This window comes from Triticum aestivum, chromosome 2A (assembly GCF_018294505.1).
Source record: "Triticum aestivum cultivar Chinese Spring chromosome 2A, IWGSC CS RefSeq v2.1, whole genome shotgun sequence".
Classification (NCBI taxonomy): domain Eukaryota; kingdom Viridiplantae; phylum Streptophyta; class Magnoliopsida; order Poales; family Poaceae; genus Triticum; species Triticum aestivum.
Window position 1 is genome coordinate 391,908,058 of NC_057797.1, and position 25,852 is coordinate 391,933,909.

The 25,852-nt window shown below is 49.4% G+C and overlaps 1 protein-coding gene across 1 annotated transcript; it reads left to right on the forward strand.

Annotated features, from left to right (window-relative positions):
• The first annotated feature begins 24,197 nt into the window (after positions 1–24,197).
• On the forward strand, positions 24,198–25,468 carry LOC543290 (oxygen-evolving enhancer protein 2, chloroplastic-like). Its single transcript, NM_001405775.1, has 3 exons — positions 24,198–24,516; positions 24,603–24,886; positions 24,975–25,468. Exons 1-3 carry the CDS (start codon positions 24,282–24,284, stop codon positions 25,233–25,235), a joined length of 780 nt encoding a protein of 259 aa, NP_001392704.1. The 5' UTR covers positions 24,198–24,281; the 3' UTR covers positions 25,236–25,468.
• Positions 25,469–25,852: the final 384 nt, after the last annotated feature.

Sequence of the window (25,852 nt, forward strand, 5' to 3'; positions counted from 1 at the left end):
AAACACGGGATCACCCTTGGGTGGAGGAGGATCCCCTAAAATTTCAACAGGCAAATTGTGTTGCAGAATAGGTTCCTGTTTAAAGAATACTTCATCTATTTCCCTTCTTTCATTCATGAACATATCATTTTCATGGTCTAGCAAATAGTGTTCTAAAGGATCACTAGGAGGTACGGCAATAGAAGCAAGACCAATAATTTCATCCTTACTAGGTAATTCTTCCTCACGATGTTGTTTACTAAATTTAGAGAAATTAAACTCATGAACCATATCATCCAAGCCAATAGTAACAACATTCTTTGTGCAATCTATGGTAGCATTGACAGTATTTAAGAAGGGTCTACCAAATATAATGGGACAAAAGCTATCTTGTGGGGAACCAAGAACAAGAAAATCAGCAGGATATTTAGTTTTCCCACACAAGACTTCAACATCTCTAACAATTCCAATTGGTGAAATAGTATCTCTATTGGCAAGTTTAATTGTGACATCAATACCTTCTAACTCAGCAGGTGCAATTTCATTCTTAATTTCTTCGTATAAGTCATAGGTATAACACTAGCACTAGCACCCATATCACATAAGCCATGATAACAATGATCTCCTATTTTAACAGAAATAACAGGCACGCCTACCACAGGTCTATGTTTATCTTTATCACAAGGTTTAGCAATTCTAGCAGTTTCACCTTCGAACTGAATAACATGCCCATCAATATTATCAGACAAGAGATCTTTAACAATAGCAATATTAGGTTCTACTTTAACTTGCTCAGGAGGTGTATAAGTTCTAATATTGCTTTTACGAACAACAGTTGAAGCTTTAGCATGATCCTTTATTCTAACAGGGAAAGGTGGTTTCTCAATATAAGAAGTAGGAACAATAGGATCATTATAAGTGACAGTCTTTTCTTCAACTTTAATAGGTGCAGCTACTTTTACTTCTATGGGAGGATGATATTTAAACCACTTCTCCTTAGGGAGATCAACATAAGTAGCAAAAGATTCACAGAAAGAAGCTACTATCTCAGAGTCAAGTCCATATTTAGTGCTAAACTTACGGAAAATATCGGTGTCCATAAAAGATTTAACACAATCAAACTTAGGTGTCATACCTGACTCCTTACCTTCGTCGAGGTCCCAATCTTCAGAGTTGCGTTTAATTCTATCCAATAAATTCCATCTGAATTCAATAGTCTTCATCATAAAAGAGCCAGCACAAGAAGTATCGAGCATGGTGCGATTGTTTTCAGAAAGCCGAGCATAAAATTTTGAATAATCATTTCTCTTGAGAGCTCATGATTGGGGCATGAATATAACATTGATTTAAGCCTCCCCCAAGCTTGAGCGATGCTTTCTCCTTCGCGAGGCCAGAAATTATATATATAATTGCGATCACGATGAACAAGATGCATAGGGTAATACTTTTGATGAAATTCCAACTTCAATCTTTTATAGTCCCATGATCTCATATCATCACATAGCCTATACCATATCAATGCGTCTCCCTTCAAAGATAAAGGGAAGACCTTCTTCTTAGCAACATCATCGGGTATACCTGCAAGCTTAAATAATCCACAAACTTCATCCACATATATTAAGTGCTCATCAGGATGCTTTGTTCCATCTCCTGTAAAAGGGTTAGCTAGCAGTTTTTCCATCATACCCGAAGGAAATTCAAAAGGAGTTTCATTTTCAATAGGTTCAGTAGGTTGAGGAGCAACTCTTTGCTCTACTGGACGGGGTGAAGATACCCCGAACAAGCCCCTCAGAGAATTACTTTCCATAGTAACAAGTGACAGTAAATTTCAGCACACTATATAAATTTTCCTTACCAAATTCCACCTACCAAAGGCGCTACACTCCCCGGCAACGGCGCCAGAAAAGAGTCTTGATGACCCACAAGTATAGGGGATCTATCGTAGTCCTTTCGATAAGTAAGAGTGTCGAACCCAACGAGGAGCAGAAGGAAATGATAAGCGGTTTTCAGCAAGGTATTCTCTGCAAGTACTGAAATAAGTGGTAACAGATAGTTTTGTGATAAGATAAATTGTAACGAGCAACAAGTAACAAAAGTAAATAAAGTGCAGCAAGGTGGCCCAATCCTTTTGTAGCAAAGGACAAGCCGGAACAAACTCTTATAATAGGAAAAGCGCTCCCGAGGACACATGGGAATATCGTCAAGCTAGTTTTCATCACGTTCATATGATTCGCGTTCGATACTTTGATAATTTGATATGTGGGTGGACCGGTGCTTGGGTGCTGTTCTTACTTGAACAAGCATCCCACTTATGATTAACCTCTATTGCAAGCATCCGCAACTACAACAAAAGTATTAAGGTAAACCTAACCATAGCATGAAACATGTGGATCCAAATCAGCCCCTTACGAAGCAACGCATAAACTAGGGTTTAAGCTTCTGTCACTCTAGCAACCCATCATCTACTTATTACTTCCCAATGCCTTCCTCTAGGCCCAAATAATGGTGAAGTGTTATGTAGTCGACGTTCACATAACACCACTAGAGGCTAGACAACATACATCTTATCAAAATATCAAACGAATACCAAATTCACATGACTACTAATAGCAAGACTTCTCCCTTGTCCTCAGGAACAAACGTAATTACTCACAAAGCATATTCATGTTCATAATCAGAGGGGTAATAATATGCATATAGGATCTGAACATATGATCTTCCACCAAATAAACCAACTAGCATCAACTACAAGGAGTAATCAACACTACTAGCAACCTACTAGCACCAATCCCGGACTTTGAGACAAGAATTGGATACAAGAGATGAACTAGGGTTTGGAGATGAGATGGTGCTGGTGAAGATGTTGATGGAGATTGCCCTCTCCCGATGAGAGGAGCGTTGGTGATGACGATGGTGATGATTTCCCCCTCCCGGAGGGAAGTATCCCCGGCAGAACAGCTCTGCCGGAGCTCTAGATTGGTTCCGCCAAGGTTCCGCCTCGTGGCGGCGGAGTCTCGTCCCGAAAAGTTCCTTCTTATTTTTTCTCATCGGAAGAGTTCATATAGGAGAAGATGGACGTCGGAGAGCCACCAGGGGGCCCACGAGGTAGGGGGCGCGCCCTAGGGGGGGGGGCGCCCCCCACTCTCGTGAGCAGGGTGTGGGCCCCCTAGCCTTCATCTTTGGCAAGGATTTTTCTTTATTTATTTTAAGATGTTCCGTGGAGTTTCAGGACTTTTGGAGTTGCGAAGAATAGGTCTCTAATATTTGCTCCTTTTCCAGCCGAGAATTCCAGCTGCCGGCATTCTCCCTCCTTATGTAAACCTTGTAAAATAAGAGAGAATAGCCATAAGTATTGTGACATAAAGTGAAATAACAGTCCATAATGCAATAAATATTGATATAAAAGCATGATGCAAAATGGACGTATCACATAATTTCTCTGGGCATTGTGTAGAGTTTTACTAGCATATTGAATAACATTTAATTTCTTATCAACTCTTTGCCCTAGAACAGCCCCTACAGCATAATCACTAGCATCACACATAATTTCAAAGGGTAAATTCCAATCAGGTGGCTGAACAATAGGTGCAGAGACTAATGCTTTCTTAAGTATTTCAAATGCTTCTACGCAATCATCATCAAAGACAAAAGAAATATCTTTTTGTAATAGATTAGTCAGAGGTCGAGAAATTTTTGAGAAGTCCTTAATGAACCTCCTATAAAAACCGGCGTGACCAAGGAAGCTTCTTATACCTTTAATGTCCTTGGGACATGGCATCTTTTCAATAGCATCAACTTTAGCTTTATCAACTTCAATGCCTCTTTCAGAAATTTTATGCCCCAAGACAATACCTTCATTAACCATAAAGTGGCATTTCTCCCAATTCAGAACAAGATTAGTTTCTTCACATCTCTGCAAAACTCGATCAAGGTTGCTCAAGCAATCATCAAAAGAGGATCCATAAGCGGAGAGATCGTCCATGAAAACCTCACATATCTTTCCACAAAAGTCAGAAAATATAGCCATCGTGCATCTTTGAAAGGTAGCAGGTGCATTACCTAAACCAAAAGGCATACGTCCATAAGCAAAAGTACCGAAGGGGCAAGTGAATGTGGTCTTTGCTTGATCATCAGCTGACACAGGTATTTGAGAGAAACCAGAGTAACCATCTAGAAAGCAAAAATGTGTATGTTTGGATAATCTTTCTAGCATTTGATCAATAAAAGGTAAGGGGTAATGATATTTTTAGTAGCCTTATTTAATTTGCGGAAATCAATTACCGTCCTATAACCTGTAATAATTCTTTGTGGAATCAATTCATCTTTATCATTAGGAACGATAGTGATACCTCCCTTCTTAGGGACACAATGGACATGACTTACCCACTGACTATCAGCAACGTGATAAATTATACCCGCCTCAAGGAGCTTCAATATTTCTTTTCTTACCACTTCTTTCATCTTAGGATTCAACCGTCGTTGGTGATCAATAACTGGTTTGGCGTCTTTCTCTAAGTTTACTTTGTGTTGACATAGAGTGGGACTAATGCCCTTAAGATCATCAAGAGTATATCCAATAGCAGCATGGTGCTTCTTTAGAGTTTTCAATAATTCTTCTTCCTCATGATCTGAAAGGTTAGCACTAATAATAACAGGATATATCTTCTTTTCACCAAGATAAGCATATTTAAGAGTATCAGGTAATGGTTTAAGCTCAAACACGGGATCACCCTTGGGTGGAGGAGGATCCCCTAGGATTTCAACAGGCAAATTGTGTTTCAGAATGGGTCCTTGTTTAAAGAATACTTCATCTATTTCCCTTCTTTCATTCATAAACATATCATTCTCATGGTCTAGCAAATATTGTTCTAAGGATCATTAGGGGGCGCAGCAATAGAAGCAAGACTAATAATTTCATCTTTACTAGGCAATTCTTCATCACGAGGTTGTCTACGAAATTTAGAAAAATTAAACTCATGAGACATATCATCCAAACCAATAGTAACAACATCCTTCTTGCAATCTATCTTAGCATTAAAAGTATTCAAGAAGGGTCTACCAAATATAATGGGACAAAAGCTATCTTGTGGGGAACCAAGAACAAGAAAATCAGCAGGATATTTAACCTTCCCACACAAGACTTCAACATCTCTAACAATCCCAATTGGTGAAATAGTATCTCTTTTAGCAAGCTTAGTGGTAACATCGATATCTTCTATCTCAGCTGGTGCAATATCATGCATAATTTCTTTGTATAAGGAAATAGGTATTGCAGTAGCACTAGCACCCATATCACACAAGCCATGATAACAATGATCTCCTATTTTAACAGAAATAACATGCATGCCTACCACAGGTCTATGTTTATCTCTAGCACCAGGTTTAGCAATTCTAGCAGTCTCATCACAAAAGTAAATAATATGCCCATTAATATTATCAGCCAAGAGATCTTTAACAATAGCAATATTAGGTTCAACTTTAACTTGCTCAGGGGGTGCATAAGTTCTAATATTACTTTTGCGAACCACAGTTGAAGGTTTATCATGATCCTTTATTCTAATAGGGAAAGGCGGTTTCTCAACATAAGCAGTAGGAACAATAGGATCATTATAAGTGATAGTCTTTTCTTCAACTTTAATAGGTTCAACTGCTTTTACTTCTATGGGAGGATGATATTTAAACCACTTCTCCTTAGGGAGATCAACATGAGTAGCAAAGGATTCACAGAAAGAAGGTACTATCTCAGAGCCAAGTCCATATTTAGTGCTAAATTTACGGAAAACATCGGTATCCATAAAAGATTTAACACAATCAAACTTAGGTGTTATACCTGACTCCTTACCTTCGTCGAGATCCCAATCTTCAGAGTTGCGTTTAATTCTCTCCAATAAATTTCATTTGAATTCAATAGTCTTTATCATAAAGGAACCAGTACAAGAAGTATCGAGCATGGAGCGATTGTTGTCAGAAAGCCGAGCATGAGAGTTTTGAATTGTCGGTGTTCTGGGAACGGGTGTCCCCAGACTTGCCTGCCTGCGCCTGCGGCATGGCTCAAAAGGGGGCCCAACACGGCCCATCTTCACCAACACAAACCCAAGACCCTCGTGAGGGGCCAAGCCTCGCGGGGCGGATGACGCGGAGCTTTCTCAGGCACGGCCTCATCAGGCTGGCTCACGAGAGGGTGGGAGAGATCAAGGCGGGGTACCTCACGAGGTGCCCGTGACGCAAGCCATGATGACTCAGGGTGCCAGGCGGGTGCCAGCAGCGTCCTCCTTCCCTCTTTGGTGCAAAGGGGGCAAGCGTAGCCGCGGAGTATCGAGGCATCAGGCAAAGGTTGCCATTTCGGTGCAATGAGACCAAGACCAGGAGGACTACGAGACGGAGGTCACCATGGAGCCCAAGACGGCATCATCACCAAAGCTTTGCGCAAGCGAAGACTACTTTTGTCAGGGTAGTTGATACTTGTTGTCCCCCTTCAAATTAGCCCGCCATTGTTGGCTCCCTTCTCGCTCGATATTTGGGAAGAGGACCAGGGCCTCTATAAATAGGACTAGCCACCCACATAGCAAGGGGGTGGATGAGCTGAGGGTTGAGGGAGTTCGGACGGCTGGTTGGAAGCAGAGAGAGAGAGAGAGAGAGAGAGAGAGAGGAAAAGGCGACTGAACTCCTCCCAGCAGTTCATTGCCTCAGCCAAGAACAGACCCTCGCGAGGCTGTTCTTCCTTGTATTGTTCATCATCATCAGCCCAAGAGGCAATCCACACACCACACACTGGAGTAGGGTATTACACCACAACGATGGCCCGAACTAGTATAAACCCCATGTCTCTTGCGTTGTTCTTTCGACAGTTTAGATCCTAGCAAGGCGGAGGGGTGCAGGTAGGTAGGAGGCGAAATCTCCGCGCACACCCCAGTGTTCGAACCTCAAGGGTCTGCCGGAACCCGAAATCCGACATTTGGCGCGCCAGGTAGGGGTGCGCCGGAATCCACTTTCTACCGCTTCGTGCCCCGTCGCGTCGTCATCGCCATGTCCGGCGACCCGGCGGGCAACCCAGATCCGTGGGCGGCGTGGCCCGCCCGTGCAGAGCCGCTAGCCTCGGGCGACCCCATGCCCCAGGAAGCTTGCGATCCGCAGGGCGCAGCGGGCCGCGGGCGACGCGGACAGGCTTCGACGGCTCCCACACCGCGGCAGGCGCGGTCGGCAGCAAGGGCCTCCAATCACGCCGCGACCACAGCACCGTACACCCGTCGGGAGCAAGCGAACTCGAGGGCCGCGCTCATGATGGCCCGGGAGCTGCTACAGTGCAGACTGCTGGAGGGCGGCCATGACGTGCTGCTGGAGCGGGTGGCAGAGCTCCTGGGCTTCGCCGCCTCGGGGGCTCACCCCTTCTGCACCCAGCTCCCATCTCAAGCCTAGGGCAGCCCGCGCGGGGACTCCGCGCGCGCCCGCGGGCTCCAAGGCTACACCAACACCAGCGAGGCTGTCAGCACCGGACCGGCGGCAGCGTTGCCCCCGCTCCCGGTCCGCGAAGAAGAGGGACTTGACGTGACACGCGGCCCCAGTGGACAGCCGCGCTGCCACCCCACGGTAGGCACGCCAGGCAGGACCGCGTGGCACACATTGCACTACGGCGTGGCCTTCGGGATGATGGCGCCGGAGGAGTACGTGCCCCTCATGATGGACCAAGGACACCCACACGAGGGCGAACAAGGCTCGCTCCTTAGCTCAAGCTGGGGGGACGAGGCACCAGAAGCTGAGCCCCTCCAGGAGCCCCGGGACGGTCCCACCAGGCATGCTGGAGGCAACGAATATCGGGTACCGCTAATCCTTCAGCAGGCATACGCTAACCATGGATCGCAGGAGGTGTAGGTCGCCACAGCGAGCCGCTGCCCCGCTCCTACAGTCTCCTACCCCTCGGGAGGAGGGCGCAGGGGGCTGCAGGGACCCGACATCACCACCGCGGCATTCGGAGCAAGGCGTTCTCAGGAGGTAGGCCCTCCGCTGGGGAGGTTCCCCAGGGCCTGCCCCCGGCGGAGGACCCGTGGTCGTCGGGGGAACCGCTGGCTACCGCTCTACCCCATCGGCGGCGTCCTGGTTTCCGGTCGTCGTTGATGGCACTAGAGTGTGGCGCAAGGCGGGGCCCTCATCTGGCGATATGAAGCAAGGCCGGTACCTGTGAAGAAGGCCCAGTGCCTGTGAAGCTCGCCGCCCCGTGACACTCTCACGTAATAATGAGTGGGGCTGTACACGCCCCGGAGTCTCAGGGGTGCCGGCCTTAGGCCCTGGGGCTCCCTCCCACGCCCAGTGGCAGCACTTAGCTCCGCGTTGGTGAGAAGACATCCAAGACTAGACTAGGTGCCGGACACGGCCTTTTGTTTGCTTTCGTTGCTCTTCCCTTTGGTTGCCGCTTTCCCCCGCTGGATTCAAGTTGTATTCGAATTTGAGATTTACGTGTGTTCGGGGAAGGGGTGCTTAGTCTCGTTCGAGCAATTTCTCGCGTTTCGGTTACCACTTCGCCTCAATTGCCTCCCCTCGTGAGCCCCTCGTGAGTCGGGTCAGGCCTAGCTTGCGCGCAGCCCAGACTGCCGCCGCCGCGTCCTCTCGGGAGGGCGTTTTACTGCAGATCCAACAGATTCAATCAGGAAACACTCAGGGTACCACGGCCTCCTACGGGCCGCCTCAGGGCTAGCACGGGACAAAGGTAAACTAGCCGACCAACGCGTCGCTTAAGCCAACCACTTGGCGCAGGCGCATGGGCAATGTAGCTCCTACAAATACAATAAACACAAGTTTTACATGAGGGGCTCCCCCTCCAAAATGCTCTCACAGCTATCAGGCCACAACCTGAGTTCTATTCATGCAGGGTAAGGAAGCAGGAATGATGCACAATCAGTCGGATGAATCCCCCAATGCGTCCTCGGGAGCACCACCGGGGCCGTTGCTGGCGTCGCTGAACTCGCCATCGCTGTCCGCATTGCCACCAGCGGCGTCAGAGCCGCCCATCACGCCGCCGTCGTCGGCCGCCACGATCACGTCGTCGTTGTTCGAGGCGAAGGCCCTGATAAGAGCATCCACATTGTCTTCCACCCAGTGCGCCAGCTCGCCTCGGATGGCCTGGGGGACTGGGGCGATGGCGGCGTCAAAATCAAAGTGGGGATCCATGTTCCGGAGGTGACTGAAGACGCGGGAAAAGGCGCGACTGAGCAGGGCGCGGCTCCTCTCCTCCACCAACCTATCAGCCCTGGTCGACCGCGCCTCCAGCTGCGTCACCACATCAGTGAAGAACTGGAGATTGCCCGCATAATTGACTGCGTGTGGCTCGCCGACGGCCTCCTCGCAGATGTTGCCCAAGGCCGCGTTGGCTCTCTCTCCCAGAGAGTGGAGAGCATGGGGCCGTGCTCATGCTCCAAGATCCGCCGCTGACGTATCTCATCCGCATTCTGACGCGCGACGACCTCAGCATCCTCCACCCACTGGCGAAGAAGGAGCACCTCAGCCTGGGAGGTGGTTAACTCACCTCGCGCCACCTCAAGGGAGGCCCGGGAAGCATCGGCCCACCACATCGCCTCCTCCAACTTGGCCCTCAAGGCGGTAGTCCTGCCTTCAGCTTCGGCCCGGATCAACCCCAGCTTCTCTTCGAACTCGTGCTCGAGGTTCAAACGCGCCATCGCCACTCGACGTCCGACCTCCTCTAGGACGCGGGCTTCCTGTGCAGCAACATCATCCTCCGCCTGCGTCACCAAGCGCTCCCTCGTCTCCAGACGCTCGTACTCGCGGGTACGTTCGGCGGCTTCCAGTGTTAGCGCCTCCTCACGCTTCTGGAGCTCTGCTGAGTTGCCAGAGGCCACCTTCATCGACGCGAGGGATGCCTCGCGCAGCTCCACCTGCTCCTCCAGCGAGTGGCACCAGGCCAGAAGCTCCCGAGCCCACTCCTCCGCAGCCGTTCGCCGCCGGTCGGCTTCCCGGGCCTCCTCAGCGGCCCGAGATCGGGCCTCCCGAGAGGCCTCCAGCGACGCCTCGGCCTCTGCGTCGTTAAGATCGTGCTGACAGCGCGCAAGGGCGATGGCGCCCTCCAGTTCGCGCCTCTCTGCAGCCAGGCGCAGGCCCTCGGCCTCAAGGCGCGCGTCTTCATCAGCAAGCTCCTCGCCAAGCAGGCTCACCGCGTTAGCCGCCCTTCGGAGGAATCCTTGGCGGAGAGCACGATGCTCCTGAGCAAGCTTGAGCACATCTTCTACACCCTCATCTGCCCCAAGCAAGCACCGGGGGCCGCGAGTCAGCACTCCCCCTCCGGGCTGGGGGCTGGGGGCTGGCACTCTCGTGACGGCCGGGCACGCCGCGTCAGAAGCTCGGCCTGGGGCCAGCCCGTCCTCACGAGAAGAGTGCAGGAAGCGCCTCAGCCAATCGCAGTTCACGACCAGGCGAGAGGCCCTTGGCAGGCTGACTATGCCACGAGAAGGCCCGTGAAGGAGGATCGCGAGGTGCGCGGGGCCACGGTGCGCCTCGGGATGGTTCGCCTCTTCGATCGCCCTCACCACAAGGGCTCCGCTACTCGGAGCGCTCGAGGACGGTGGAGGGGGCGAAGCCAAGGGGGACGGCTCCTCAGCCGTCTCCACAAGCTCGGCTGGAAGGGGCCTGCGGAGCAAGGGTCAGTACAAGTAACAGAAGGATCAGGAGCCGAGAAAGGAGAAGGCTTACTCGTCAGTGGCAAAGTACTTTCTGCGCTTCAGCAGGAGACAAGGGTAACCGTCGCCCAGGGCCTCCCTTCTCTTCCGGAGGGCCCCAAAGTCTACGCGGAAGCGGCCTAAGAGTCGGGCGCAAGGATCGACCTGCGACGAAGATGGAGCGTCAAGACGATTAGCGTCGGGGGCGCCTGCCTGATGCACGCTGCCAATCGCCTCCCCAAGAGAAGCAGTTGGAGCCTCAGGGGCCCCAGTTGCAGGCGCAGAGGGCAGCTGTTTGTCACCCTCAGCCTGAGCGGCATGGGCCCCGATAACTGCTTCCTCATGAGCCTCGCCCGGCGCTGTCACCACGCCGGGAGCCCCCTCGGCCTCTGGCGCCTCGTGCCTGCCTGCTCCGCCACTTGAAGAGGAGTCGCCTTGGCCGATTGGAAGGGCAGTCACCACCACTAGATTCTCGCGAGGTCCCTGGAGGCCGGCAGGGCGCAGCCCCCACTCATCAAAGACAGGCATCTGCTTCACAAAGTCGACCCTGCTCTGACAGAGGTACAGCAGGGCCCCTCCCTGCCGGACGCTGCCGGGGTTGGGGTCCCCAGCCAGGGTCAAGAGCGCCGCCTTCAGCACCTCAGGAGCCAGGTCCTCTTCCTGGAGCCTCATACGATCCTCGAGCCCACAGAAGGCCCACATCCGGCGAGAGTGGCGTTGAAGAGGAGCAACGCGGCATAGCAGGAACTCATTCACCACCTTGGGCGCTGTCACGCCAAGCGACCTCAAGAGCGCGAAGCGGCGCCAAACGAAGACGAGCCGGGGGCTCTCGAGCGTCTCCTGGCCCCAGCCCAAATTGGGGACAACAGGTGAGGTCGGCTCCGATAGCAGGGGGCTGGGCACCCCTGCGTCCACATACAGCCACCGCTCGTGGAACCCAACCGCGGGTAGGGGAAGCTTGAAGTCAATCCCAGAGGCCACAGTATCAGGCGCGGCGACGAAACTCGCGCAAGCCCAGCATTGGGTAGGGTCGACAAGATGCAACGAGAAGAAGTGGCGCAGCAAGGCAACCGAAGGAGGGATGCCCACCATAGCTTCGCAAACAAAGGCGAAGACCGAAAGGAGGGTGATGGATTCAGGACCCAGATGCATCATGTGGATCTGATAGTGGGAAAGCACGGTGTTGAAGAAATCGGAAAAGGGGGGAACCAGACCCGCCCACAGGGCGTCGGCAAGATACGGGACCTCGGTGGCTGTCCTGTCGACGGAGAAGTGGGATGTGGGCCAGGCCGTCGTCCTCCCGCATTCATTGAAGATGGTGGCCAGAGCCAAGCTGACCTTGCCCAAGCCCTCGGCGGGGGCCGCCGATGGTGGCGGGCAAGGCGGAGACACGGGTTTCTTCCCTCTCCCCTTCTTCGTAGGAGCCATGGCGATGGGAAGGAGGGAGGGAGGTTCGAGACTGAGTTGAAAACAGAAACCGGAGTTCGGGCGGAGGAAGGACAGAGGGCGCTCAGGCGATAAAAGGGGAACGACTGTGTACGACTACGGGTCCGCCTAGCACGACGCGAGATGAGGGCATGGGGGAACAGTGCTGCCCGCGTCCGATCGACCGCCACGCGGTGCCCAAGGCCGCAGGCTGTTAGGGCCCGCGGCGCTTCGCTCTTGCCCTTCCGCCTCCCTGCACGGCCAAGCCCGGGCGCGCCTTGGGCCCGGGGGCTACTGTCGGTGTTCTGGGAACGGGGGTCCCCAGACTTGCCTGCCTGCGGCCTACAGCGTGGCTCAAAAGGGGGCCCAGCACGACCCATCTTCACCAACAAAAACCCAAGACCCTCGCGAGGGGACAAGCCTCGCGGGGTGGACGATGCGGAGCTTCCTCAGGCACGGCCTCATCGGGCTGGCTCACGAGGGGGGGGGGAGATCAAGGCGGGGTACCTCACGAGGTGCCCGTGACACAAGCCATGACGTCACAGGGCGCCAGGCGGGTGCCAGCCCGCGCAAAGTCCTCCTTCCCTCTTTGGTGCAAAGGGGGCAAGCGCAGCCGCGGAGTACCGAGGCATCAGGCAAAGTTTGCCATTTCGGTGCAACAAGACCAAGACCAGGAGGACTACGAGACAGAGGTCACCATGGAGCCCAAGACGGCGTCATCACCAGAGCTTTGCGCAGGCGAAGACTACTTTTGTCCGGATAGCTGATACTTGCTGTCCCCCTTCAAATTAGCCCGCCATTGTTGGCTCCCTTCCCGCTCGATATTTGGGAAGAGGACCAGGGCCTCTATAAATAGGACCAGCCACCCACATAGCAAGGGGGTGGATGAGCTGAGGGTTGAGGGAGTTCGGACGGCTGGTTGGAAGCAGAGAGAGAGAGAGAGAGAGAGAGAGAGGAAAAGGCGACTGAACTCCTCCCAGCAGTTCATCGCCTCAGCCAAGAACAGACCCTCGCGAGGCTGTTCTTCCTTGTATTGTTCATCATTATCAGCCCAAGAGGCAATCCACACACCACACACTGGAGTAGGGTATTACACCACAACGGTGGCCCGAACTAGTATAAACCCCGTGTCTCTTGCGTTGTTCTTTCGACAGTTTAGATCCTAGCAAGGCGGAGGGGTGTAGGTAGGTAGGAGGCAAAATCTCCGCGCGCACCCCAGTGTTCGAACCTCAAGGGTCTGCCGGAACCCGAAATCCGACATGAATAATCATTTCTCTTGAGAGCTCATGATTGGGGCATAAATATAACATTGACCTAAGCCTCCCCCAAGCTTGAGCGATGCTTTCTCCTTCGCGAGGCCAAAAATTATATATATATAATTATGATCACGATGAACAAGATGCATAGGATAAAACTTCTGATGGAATTCCAATTTCAACCGTTTGTAGTCCCATGATCCCATATCATCACATAGCCTATACCATGTCAATGCATCTACCTTCAAAGATAAAGGGAAGACCTTCTTCTTGATAACATCATCGGGCATACCTGCAAGCTTAAACAATCCACAAACTTCATCCACATAGATTAAGTGTAAGTCGGGATGTAATGTTCCATCTCCTGCAAAACGATTAGCTAGCAGTTTCTCTTTCATACCCGAAGGAATTTCAAAGTAAACATTTTCAGTAGGTTTAGTAGGTTGAGGAGCAACTATTTGTTCTACTGGCCGGGGTGAAGGTACCCCGAACAAGCCCCTCAAAGGATTACTTTCCATAGTAACAATTGATAGTAAATTTTTAGCACACTATATAAATTTGTCCTTACCAAATTCCACCTACCAAAGGCGCTTCACTCCCCGGCAATGGCGCCAGAAGAGAGTCTTGATGACCCACACGTGTAGGGGATCTATCGTAGCCTTTTCGATAAGTAAGAGTGTCGAACCCAACGAAGAGCAGAAGGAAATGATAAGCGGTTCTTAGCAAGGTATTCTCTGCAAACACTAAATTATTGGTAACAAATAGTTTTGTGATAAGGTAATTTGTAATGAGTAGCAAGTAATAAAAGAAAATAAGGTGCAAGAAGATGGCCCAATCCTTTTTGTAGCAAAGGACAAGCCTGGACAAACTCTTATATGAAGGAAAGCGCTCCTGAGGACACATGGGAATTACTGTCAAGCTAGTTTTCATCACGTTCATATGATTCACGTTCGGTACTTTGATAATTTGATATGTGGGTGGACCGGTGCTTGGGTACTGTCCTTACTTGGACAAGAATCCCACTTATGATTAACCCCCATTGCAAGCATCCGCAACAACAACATAAGTATTAAGGTAAACCTAACCATAGCATGAAATATATGGACCCAAATCAGCCCCTTACGAAGCAACGCATAAACTAGGGTTTAAGCTTCTGTCACTCTAGCAACCCATCATCTACTTATTACTTCCCAATGACTCCCTCTAGGCCCAAACAATGGTGAAGTGTCATGTAGTCGACATTCACATGACACCACTAGAGGGATGACAACATACATCTCATCAAAATATCGAACGAATACCAAATTCACATGACTACTAATAGCAAGACTTCTCCCAAGCCCTCAGGAACAACGTAATGACTCACAAAGCATATTCATGTTCATAATTAGAGGGGTATTAATATGCATAATGGATCTGAACATATAATCTTCCACCAAGTAAACCAACTAGCATCAACTACAAGGAGTAATCAACACTACTAGCAACCCACAGGTACCAATCTGAGGTTTGGATACAAAGATTGGATACAAGAGATGAACTAGGGTTTGAGATGAGATGGTGCTGGTGAAGATGTTAATGGAGATTGACCCCCTCCCGATGAGAGGATCGTTGGTGATGACGATGGTGATGATTTCCCAGTCCCGGAGGGAAGTTTCCCTAGCAGAACAGCTCCGCTAGAGCCCTAGATTGGTTCCGCCAAGGTTCCACCTCGTGGCAGCGGAGTCCCGTCCCGAAAGCTTGCTTATTATTTTTTTCTCAGTCGAAAGACCTCATATAGCAGAAGATAGGCATCGGAGGGCCACCAGGGGGACCACGAGGCAGGGGGCGCGCCCAGGGGGGTAGGGCACGCCCCCACCCTCGTGGCTGGTGGGTGGCCCCCCTCTGGTACTTCTGGCGCTCAGTATTTTTTTATATTCTGGAAATAACTTCCGTGAAGTTTCAGGACTTTTGGAGCTGTGCATAATAGGTCTCTAATATTTGCTCCTTTTCCAGCCCAGAATCCCAGCTGCCGGCATTCCCCCTCTTCATGTAAACCTTACAAAATAAGAGAGAATAGGCATAATTATTGTGACATATTGTGTAATAACAACCCATAATGCAATAAATATCGATTATAAAAGCATGATACAAAATGGACGTATCAGGCCCAAGGATAATTCTTCGCGGTGCCATACCAATTGACTTAAACATAGGTGGCTCCGGCCACCGCCCTCTCTTTGGAGAGGTTGGGTTGCTTGTTTAGTCCTTGTTGTTTCTTGTCTCTCTTTCTTCGTGCCGAGCTTGTGTGTGTTGTCTCATGTGTCAGCTTTTTGGTGCGTTCGTTCCCTTGAAGGTTGCTTTGCAAAGGCCCTTTGGTCTTCTCTGTTTTGAAACTTGCATTTTCTTAGGCACACGGTACTACCACGGCATGCCATGGTACTACCGCAGGAGCTGCGCACTGTACTACCACACCCAACATGGCAGTAATTTTTTACTGCTGCCTGGGGGAGTGGTACTACCGCCCTCGGTGCGGTACTTCCGCCTAGGCGGTACTACCGCGATGACACGCGGTACTACCGCGCAGTCGAGAGCGCATGGGGGTTAAGAGCGGCCAGGGGAGTTCCAACTCCCCCATACCCATTCACTCCTCCCCATGCCTTTTCTCTCTCTCTCCTGCCCAAGAACGGTGCGGGAGACCCTCGTCGGATCTCCATCTCCGTCCGCTCTCCTCGCATTCCGTCCGGTGGGATCATTCCCCACCACTTCCTCTTTCCATGGAACAAGGTTTCTCCCTAAATCGCTCTCTCTTTGGTTCGTTCTTTCGTTTCTAGGTTTTGGGGGAGATACATGTTGTTCTTGAGATTTTAAGCTAAATCTATGCAAGAGTAGGATGTAGGAGAGTGTGACAGCCTGATTTTTGGCCCTTTCTTTTTCTTTTGTTTTTCTGAGGTTTTTGCTTGAGTTTTCTTTTTCCATGGCTTTGTGGTCTAGAAAGTGAAGAAGATGAACTCTTCTTTACTTCCAGAGTGTCTTGTCATACCCAAATCCTTCCCTATACCCTTTCATTTTCATCCTAGCCCAAATCCCAATATTCTTTTTATTGGGAATGTTCCTTTTCTATTAAAGGAATAACTTAAATTGCCCTAGGTTGTGAAGCAACCTTTATTTCCATCACTCCTAAAATCCCCAAATAATTCTAATAAATTTTTTGGGTCATATCTTTCTCAAATATGGCAAAATATTTCATTTGTCATGTTTATCATCATGCTCAAATAATTTATTTCCTATTCTTCCCTTAATGGCACATTGTGAAGCAAGTGCTAGTTTCCTCTTCCCAATTGATCTCAAACTCTCTGGACACCTTTTCCTATCCATATCATTGCCACATGCCAAAATGCAACCTCATTTGCCTAGTAATTATTTAATTATGATTTTCCAAAGTTTCTATCCAGAAAGAAGCTTTGTGAAGGAGGTGCAAGCTAGGCATATCCAAATGAGTTGCCATTTTGCACGGTCCCTCATATGATCATATCATAGCCCTCCACCAAAGTAGAGATCATGTCATGCCTCTATGTGAGCTCATCTTCAATTATTTGATTCTGTCCAAAATTTTAGTTTGTGAAGCAAGTATATTTTATCTTGCTCCATTATGGCTGCCAATTTTTCTAGGTCTTCTATTGTCCATATAACCTACCTCCACCCATTTTGGGCATGGTTCATCAAGCCATTATTTCTCTAGAATTTTTCCAAGTTTCTGGACAAAAATGATGTTTGTAAAGCAAGTACCATTTTGGATTGTCCATTTGGTATGAGCTTTTTACAACATCTTTATATGTCCATATCATGAGGATTTGCCAAGTTGCATCCCGTTCCATAACTCCATGTGAGTGCATCATCCAAATCAAATTTCTGGACCAAAAATGCAGTTGCAAAGCAACCCTATTATTTATTGGTCCATTTCTTCTCTAAACCTCCAGGATTGTAGTTCTTCCTTAGTTAAACCTCCCAGACAACTCCTTTGACCTCAATCAAGTCTCTGTGGATCAGTAGTGCTCGTCCAAGTTTACTGCAGTAAACTTTCGAGCTTGATTACCATTTAACCAGAGCGGTTTTAACCAAACTACCACCGTAGTAGGAACCTCCCCTGGATGAACTTGCCACTAGACAACACGCTCTAGCTCAATTCCCCTGCTACATGCCAGTGCACGCGATGACCATGTTAATGGCAAGCCTGTGCGCGCGCTCTGCTGCTGTTGGCCGCGCCCAGGATGGATTCTTGCTCGGGCCCCTCCTCCTATAGTTGTCTTAGCGCGCGTGAGCATGTCCCTTGGCTTCACCTCATCGTCGCCGATCGCCTGGACCCCGCTCCCCCTCCGGAAGCTTCCTCACCGCGCAAGCCGCCGCGCGTCCACGAGCACACAGTGTCGACCGGGCATTTATGGCGTTCGGCTTCTTCTCCTCTTGTCCACAAGCTCAGCCTTGTCTCCGTGAGCCCTGCCCCTCGTCCGTTCCCTCGCTCGTCGCCTCCCTCTGAGCTCATGCGCGTGGGCACGCGTCCGCAGTGCCGGACACGCGTCCGCGGCGGTGTCAGCTCAACCTCCTCCCCCGCTGGCTATTTAAGCCGTCCTCGAGCACTCTGAGCTCACCATCGCCCTCACCACACTCCCAGACCCCTCCCTAGCTAGTATTCCGAGCCCCGGAGCCTCTCCTCGCTGCAGTAGGCCGTCATGGCCGCCGCACGGCCTCGGCTAAATTCGCTCGAATCCGGCCCCCTCCCTCCCTCATTCCTTCACCAGAGGACTCCCCAGACCACCTCGATCCTCCCCGTGCCCTCGCCCCTTCGCCGGAGTCACTCTGGCCGCAAGCCCCATCGCCTCCCGTACTACCGCATCGCCTCCCGTACCGCTGTCCGCCGCAGGGGCCGATCATCACGTACACGTCTACTCCTTTGCACCGCCTTTCCTTTGGCACTTTGGAGCATCCTCCGTCTTTTCTTGTCTATGCAAAATGTCGTGTTTGCTGATCTTTTCTTGCGGTAGTACCGGCCTCTGGCGCGGTAGTACCACAAGTGCCCATGATAGTACCGCTTCCTTGGAGCGGTGGTACTGTGGCCTCAGGCCAGGTGCTGCTTCTATTGCGGTAGTAGGGGCGGATGTAATTTTTTACATCCGTGCCCTACGCAGTAGTACCGCGCCAGGTGCGCGGTAGTACCGTGCGCTCTGGCCAGGCTCAGCAGCTTGCGCAGCAGTAGGAGCGGATGTAATTTTTTACATCCGCACCCCGCGCGGTAGTACCGCTCCTGGCTTGCAGTACTACTGTGTCGGATTTTTGCATAGATCCCAACTCAGCGGAAGTTGCCACGGATGTATTTTTTTATGTCCGTGCCTTCCCAAAAATCTGGACCATCCCTGCCCTGCGGTATTACCGCAAGGGGGAGCGGTAGTACCGTGCCAACGGTTCTACCGCCCTCTCCTTCATTGCATCTGGGCTGTTCTGGTTTCTGCTGCTCGGGCGGTAGTATTGCGGGGCCCTGCGGTAGTACCGTGTGCCCTTGTAGTAGTACCGCGTCCCTGGTGTGGTAGTACCGTGCTATGCATGCTGAGTTGGTGGATAATGGTTGGATTTGTTCTTCCACTATATAAGGGGTGTCTTCTTCTCTGAGTTGACTACCTCTTCTATCCCCAAGCTCCATTGTTGCTCCAAGCTCCATTTTCGCCCGATCTCTCTCCCTAGCCAATCAAACTTGTTGATTTTCTAGGGATTGGTTGAGAAGGCCCCGATTTACACTTCCACCAAGAGAAATTTGATTCCCCCACTCATCCCTTGCGGATCTTGTTACTCTTGGGTGTTTGAGCACCCTAGACGGTTGAGGTCACCGCGGAGCCATATTCTATTATGGTGAAACTTTGTGGTGTTGTTAGGAGCCTCCAACTAAGTTGTGGAGATAGCCCCAACCTTGTTTGTAAAGGTCCGATCGCCGCCTCCAAGGGCACCAATAGTGGAATCACGGCATCTCGCATTGAGTGAGGGCGTGAGGAGAATACGGTGGCCCTAGTGGCTTCTTGGGGAGCATTGTGCCTCCACACCGCTCCAACGGAGATGTACTTCCCCTCAAAAGGAAGGAGCTTCGGTAACACATCCTCGTCTTCACCGGCTCCACTCTTGGTTATCTCGTGCCTTTACTTGTGCAGGCTTATTTGTGTTATATCCCTTGCTTGCTTGTGTACTTGTTCTTGTTGCATCATATAGGTTGCTCACCTAGTTGCATATCTAGACAATCTATTTTGATGCAAAATTTAAATCGGTAAAGAAAAGCTAAAAATTGTTAGTTGCCTATTCACCCCCCTCTAGTCAACTATATCGATCCTTTCAGTATGTATATGCAAGAATAGAGTGCTCAGCTGCTAACCAAGAGCCATGTAACATAGAACTAAATGAGACAGACCCTGTTGTCATAGATCTCACTCAGCAAGAGCCAATTCAATAGAGTGACGGTCAGCAAGAGGACAATATTATTAGTGGAATAGGAGTGTGCATCAGGAAAACCACACAAAGCAAATGTTCATATGATATGGGAGTTCAATATGCAACAGCTGACAGTGACTCTGAAGGTTCATACTTTGATCTTGGTGCCATAGTGGACAATGACTTTGACATAAGTCATGGTGATGATGATCTATATGCTAACAATGTGGATGAGGATGAACCTCAAGAGAGAAAGGACAAAGAGAAGCAAAAAGGTGAAGTTAACGCAAAAGAGAAAGTAGCACATAAAGGAAACGAGAGAGTAGGAAATAAAGGAAAATATGAGTATAATTTGGAATAATATCAATTTGAAGGTGAAGATTTATGGGCACCAGATTCAGATGAACAAGTTGACATGAAGTTCACAGCTTTCAAAGCAAAGTACCGGCATTGTCCAAAATTACATTTGGGACAAGTCTTTGAAACTGTTGAATTTCTGAGGAAAGAAATTAAGGAATACTGTTGCAAATATATGTTTGATGTCAAGTTGCTAGTCAATGATAGAAAAAGAGTGACAACCACCTATAATGCTGACTGTATTTGGTATTTGTGGGTTTCTTATGACAACATGACCAAATGCTTCATGGTGAAGTATATTCATTTACACACATGCACTAAGAAGTGGAAGATGAAGGCTTTCACTCCTCATGTCCTTACACAAAAAGTATGTAGAGAGCTTTAGAGCTGACCAAGAAGTGAACTTGAGAAACTTCTCAAGGGTTGTTCAAAAGTAATGGCATAGGACACCAATAAAGACCAAGTTGAGAGGGCTAGGAGGTTGGCCATGAAGATCATTCATGTTGATGAAGAAGGGCAGTACAAGTTGCCTTGGAACCATGCAAATGAGATAAGGAGGAGCAATCCACGGAGCACGGAAGTGTTATAGTTGATTCATATTGATGTTAGGATATGAGGGTCAATTATTGATCATGTATGTGCCAAGTTTACTTATGTCCGTGTCATCATGACTGGATCCTTGTTCATGCAACATGGTTGAGTATGTTAGTCGTCCTATCAATTAGTTATGCCCTGTGAAGCTTGTGAATCATATAGCTTGTCTTGGAGAGAGGGGGCCTCTGTTTTAGCATGGTTGAGTATGTTCTTGTCACATCATCATCTTGTTTCTTAGAGAGCATCAACCTAGTTTTAGTCGCAGAGCATGATGTATGAAAATCTTACATGTATTCTCAACATGCCAAAATGTTTCATATATCATGGTCATCTTGCACCAACTCATCAAATCAACAAGTTGTACAATCACAACATCACCCATAATAGCAGAAGCATCACTTGTTCATAAAAACAAGTTAAATATGAAGTACCAGCATCAACATGTCTTACATGAGGCCATACATGCCTTATAACTGACCAATAGATAATTAAACACCACTTGTACACCTAACAAACTAACCATCACTTGCCATTTTTTCTTTAGAAGTGAAATAACACACATCACATAAAGCAGAATGACAGTTGCCATAATTGCCTTAATGCCTTCAGCACCACCAGCATTTCTCTACCTAAACCTAATAGTTCATCTTCTTGCTGCTTGGTTATTGTACCTGCAGGTTTTCCTCAAACACCCCTTGCAGCTCTAGTGCCTCTACTTTTTCCTGCAATCGCAGCCCTTTCATCCCTTGCTCAAATAAGCTCTTCATTCATGTCCTTTGTTGTGCTTGTTAGTGCCGAGAGTATATCAACCAGAGGGGGTGAACGGGAGATTCATATTTTCTTTCAAAACTTTGAATCTAAACCAATCAGCACAACAAATATAATACTTGATCAAGTGCACCGAAGGATAGCAGAGGCAAGTGTACACACCAAATTGGAAGGGTGAAAGATTAAGCAAAACTTTCGAAAAAGGTGAAGATAATCTTTCGGGTATTGTAGCACACTGCTTTGGCTATCATAATGGTGGCATAGAATGAAAGTAAGGCAAACTACATACGTGGATCACCACGAAAGATAACATGTTATGAACACACTCAACTAGACAGAAAAATACTAAAGCATACAATAGATATAATGAACTATAGCACAGAGAGATAGATAACTATCACAAGCAAAAGGGGATGAAAGTGATCAAAGATATCTATCGAGGCACAAAGCACTGAAAATAAACTACTGAAGGATTGTAGTAGAGTACAATGAATCAGTGGTGCTCGATGGAGACAAATGATTTGGTAGACCAGTTCACTCTTCTGATAAAGAGCTACGTCTGGTTGGAGGGACTTGATTAAACACATGAGCAAATCTCTCTTCGTCCTATTCTCCTTTAACCCAAAGCTGATCAGACTTTGGTTGAATTCACTTGGGGTAGATTATTAATGGCAATCTCCAAACCTTTGACAGACTTGTTTGTGAACCACAATTACTCTTGGTTTCTGAAGACTTAGCTTGGTGAAGATAACTACTCTTCGACACTCAAGCCATCACCTATCTGTCTAGAGAGTGTGCAACTCTCAAGAGTAATAAGTACAAGAACTCTAACTCAGATCTACTGTGATGTTCAATCACTATCTAAGTTTTGGCTCTTGAATTTCTCTCAGTGGATCTTAAACTCAAATCTCTCAAGTGGGGTGCTCAACCAGTCTTCTTAGAATCTCAAGCGGAGTAGCCAATGAAAAACGTTGGAGCGGGGTGGCTATTTATACCCGCAACCTACCCTGAAGGGAAATGACCATTTAGGACACACGATCTAGCCAATGGACAACCAACATGTTTCCAACGGCCGGAATTTGAGCACAACGGTAACATTGCTTGCAGAACAAGTAATGCTAACTCCTCGGTCTGAAGTATATCTCTTGCAATCCAGAAGAACATCATCTCTGGCTCACAAGTAATCGTTCGAAACACAAAGAGATTTCTCTCAGTCTTTCATAGGTTTCGGCTAAGCATCACAGTAGACCTAAGCTTCGAGAACCTATACCCCTCTTAATAGTACAGAGGTCCTATGACTCAAATGCTACATCTTTACTTTGCCTTCCATTTTCCGACTGCAGTCATCCTTCTTCGGACATACCGAATGGAAATTGCTTTGTGTCAGCAATAATTTTAAGGGGTCAATTCTTTCACACAATCTTCTTGATACTCTTTCTTCTCGAAATGTATCTCCTTATCTGTAACATAGATGTTCCTCGGTGAAGTTCTCCAGACTTCAGGGAAGAATACAACATCCTTCTCGGTACTCCAGGGACTACTTCTCTCTGTGTGCACTAGCAAACAAATCAGTCCCTTACTATTTTTGTCAACAATCTTCAAAAATCAAGGGGGCAAGTAGTTGTAGCAACACCGCTAATTGCATCTACCACGTCATTACCAATGAAGATCTCACGATCGACAAGATAACCTACATAATCCAACTCTCGATGCCATAAAGTACACATATCATGTAAACCAAATAGATCAAAAAAGTGTCAAATTTTCCATAGAGCATCGGCCAAATTCCATCAAAATTAACAATGAACGTCACTGGGGGCTTACACCGTGATTCACACACACCTGTTGAAGACTAATTTGTCATGTTTCTCAGTGCTTGAGATGTAGAACTTCACCGAAAACTAGCAATCAGGGCATGTAACGAGCCACATCACCACAACTCGTTCGCCGAGAATTGATCAAACAAAGCTACTCGACATGGCGACGGCGACCACGAAGGTGGGCGATGGCGAGCAGGAATACGACGGTTGGCGATGGAGAGTAGGCCAACAACGGATGGGACGACTTATGTCATCGACGGAAAGTTAGGGATTTGGGATCGTCGGAGAAGTTAGGGATTTGGGAGATAAGAATTTTTGAAGAGAGGTGATCGAGCCATTTTGTGCAAAACAAAAAAAAAACCTTGCAAAGTGGGTCATTTCACTTAACACCGACGTGAAGTCGTGGACTGGTCAACAGTGACTAGTACGAGCGTATACGCTGCAGTGACCGTACATTCATGTCTTGTTGCATTTAGTAACTGTACTGACCACATTTTTGAGTACAGTGATCAAAGTAAGTTCTCGTGGCAAGTTTAATGATCTCTGATGCATTTTACTTAATCCAAAATGCTAATCTTTGATTTGATCTGCTGGGATTATGTCGCAACTCTTTTGTGCTATACTCTACACACAGCACAAGAACACTGACATATTCGTACAAACACTGGGCCGGTTGCCAGTGTGTGACAGGCACGGATCATTCGATGCGGATCGAGAAATTACGGTCGCGGTCGCGGTCGCCAGAAGCCGCGAGGGGACGAATGACCGGGTGCACCGCGATCCGACGTGGCCCAATGGCGCGGCGCGGGGCCTTATCCGATGGTATCGCGCCTCATCCCAACTCCATCCACACACACACCACAAGTACTCTCGCGCCTCCGGACCCCACCGATCACCTTAGTTAACGCGACACACACCATACCCACGCCACTCACGCACAGTCCTGCCTAAGCTAAGCTAAACAGCAGCGAGCAATGGCGTCCACCTCCTGCTTCCTCCACCAGTCCACCGCGCGCCTGGCCGCCTCGGCGCGCCCTGCGCCCGCCGTCGGGCGCACCCAGCTTTTCGTCTGCAAGGCGCAGAAGAATGACGAGGCTGCATCTGACGCTGCCGTCGTCACCAGCCGGCGCGCCGCGCTGTCCCTCCTCGCCGGTGCCGCCGCCATCGCCGTCAAGGTCTCCCCCGCCGCCGCCGCCTACGGAGAAGCAGGTACGAGCTAGCTGCCGTGCATGTGAGCGACAGTGACAGTAGGGTTCGGTTTCGGATGAGTGACTTCGCGAATGAATATGTTGCAGCCAACGTGTTCGGCAAGGCGAAGAAGAACACGGACTTCGTGGCGTACAGCGGCGAGGGGTTCAAACTGATGATCCCGGCCAAGTGGAACCCCAGCAAGGAGCGTGAGTTCCCTGGGCAGGTGCTCCGCTACGAGGACAACTTCGACGCCACCAGCAACCTCTCCGTTATAATCAACCCCACTACCAAGAAGACCATCACCGACTACGGTTCCCCTGAGGAGTTCCTCTCCCAGGTCGGCTTCCTCCTCGGCCAGCAGTCCTACGGTGGCAAGACCGACTCCGAGGTCTAATAACTCCTTCCTTTCTTCTTCTTCTTCTCCTTTGTCGCACCTGCATGCATTCCCCAGGTGTGCTGACGATGTGGGGATGCAGGGTGGGTTCGAGTCAGACGCTGTGGCGACGGCGAACGTGCTGGAGAGCTCGGCGCCGGTGGTGGACGGTAAGCAGTACTACAGCATAACGGTGCTCACGAGGACCGCGGACGGAGACGAGGGAGGGAAGCACCAGCTCATCACCGCCACCGTCGCCGACGGCAAGCTCTACGTCTGCAAGGCGCAAGCCGGAGACAAGAGGTGGTTCAAGGGCGCCAAGAAGTTCGTCGAGAACGCCGCAGGATCCTTCAGCGTCGCATAAATATACACGACCGACCGGCGAGTTTAATGGAAATTTCCTCAGGGATGCACCGTGTAGAGACCGATCGAGGGCATGCATGTGTGTTTCTTTGATTTGTACATGAGGATGGATGAACTAAGAGGTCGATTTCCCTCAAGGATTCATGTGTGCACAATGATTAAGAAATCTTAGTAATAATGTTTCATTTTTGTATCTCCTTATCTATGTTGGCAGCGCTTCAATTTAGTATTGTGAAGAATGTGTTATCAATGTGTCTATATAAGTTAAAAGCTAGGGTTTCTGCCTCTCGCCGGCGCCGCCGTAGGTCCGCCTCGTCTTCGGTGGCCCTAGGGCCATGGGGGCGCGGTGGATCCTGCCAAGGGCCGGCGGGAGGGCTCCGTTTCCAGTCGTTTTTTCCTGTCCTGTTAGGGTTTGTGTCCTGCTCAGGAAGGCGAGACGGCGGCGGCTCCCTGAAGATGGAATAAAGGTCTCCCCGCCTAGCCCCCGTTCTGGCGGTGTATCTAGCATCGTTGGTGGGCGTGTGGAGGCGTGTCTCCGGCAGATCTATCTTTCGTGGATTTGCTCGGATCTCGTCGTTATTCGTCTACGTTTGTGTGTCTTCGGGTTGAATCCTTCCA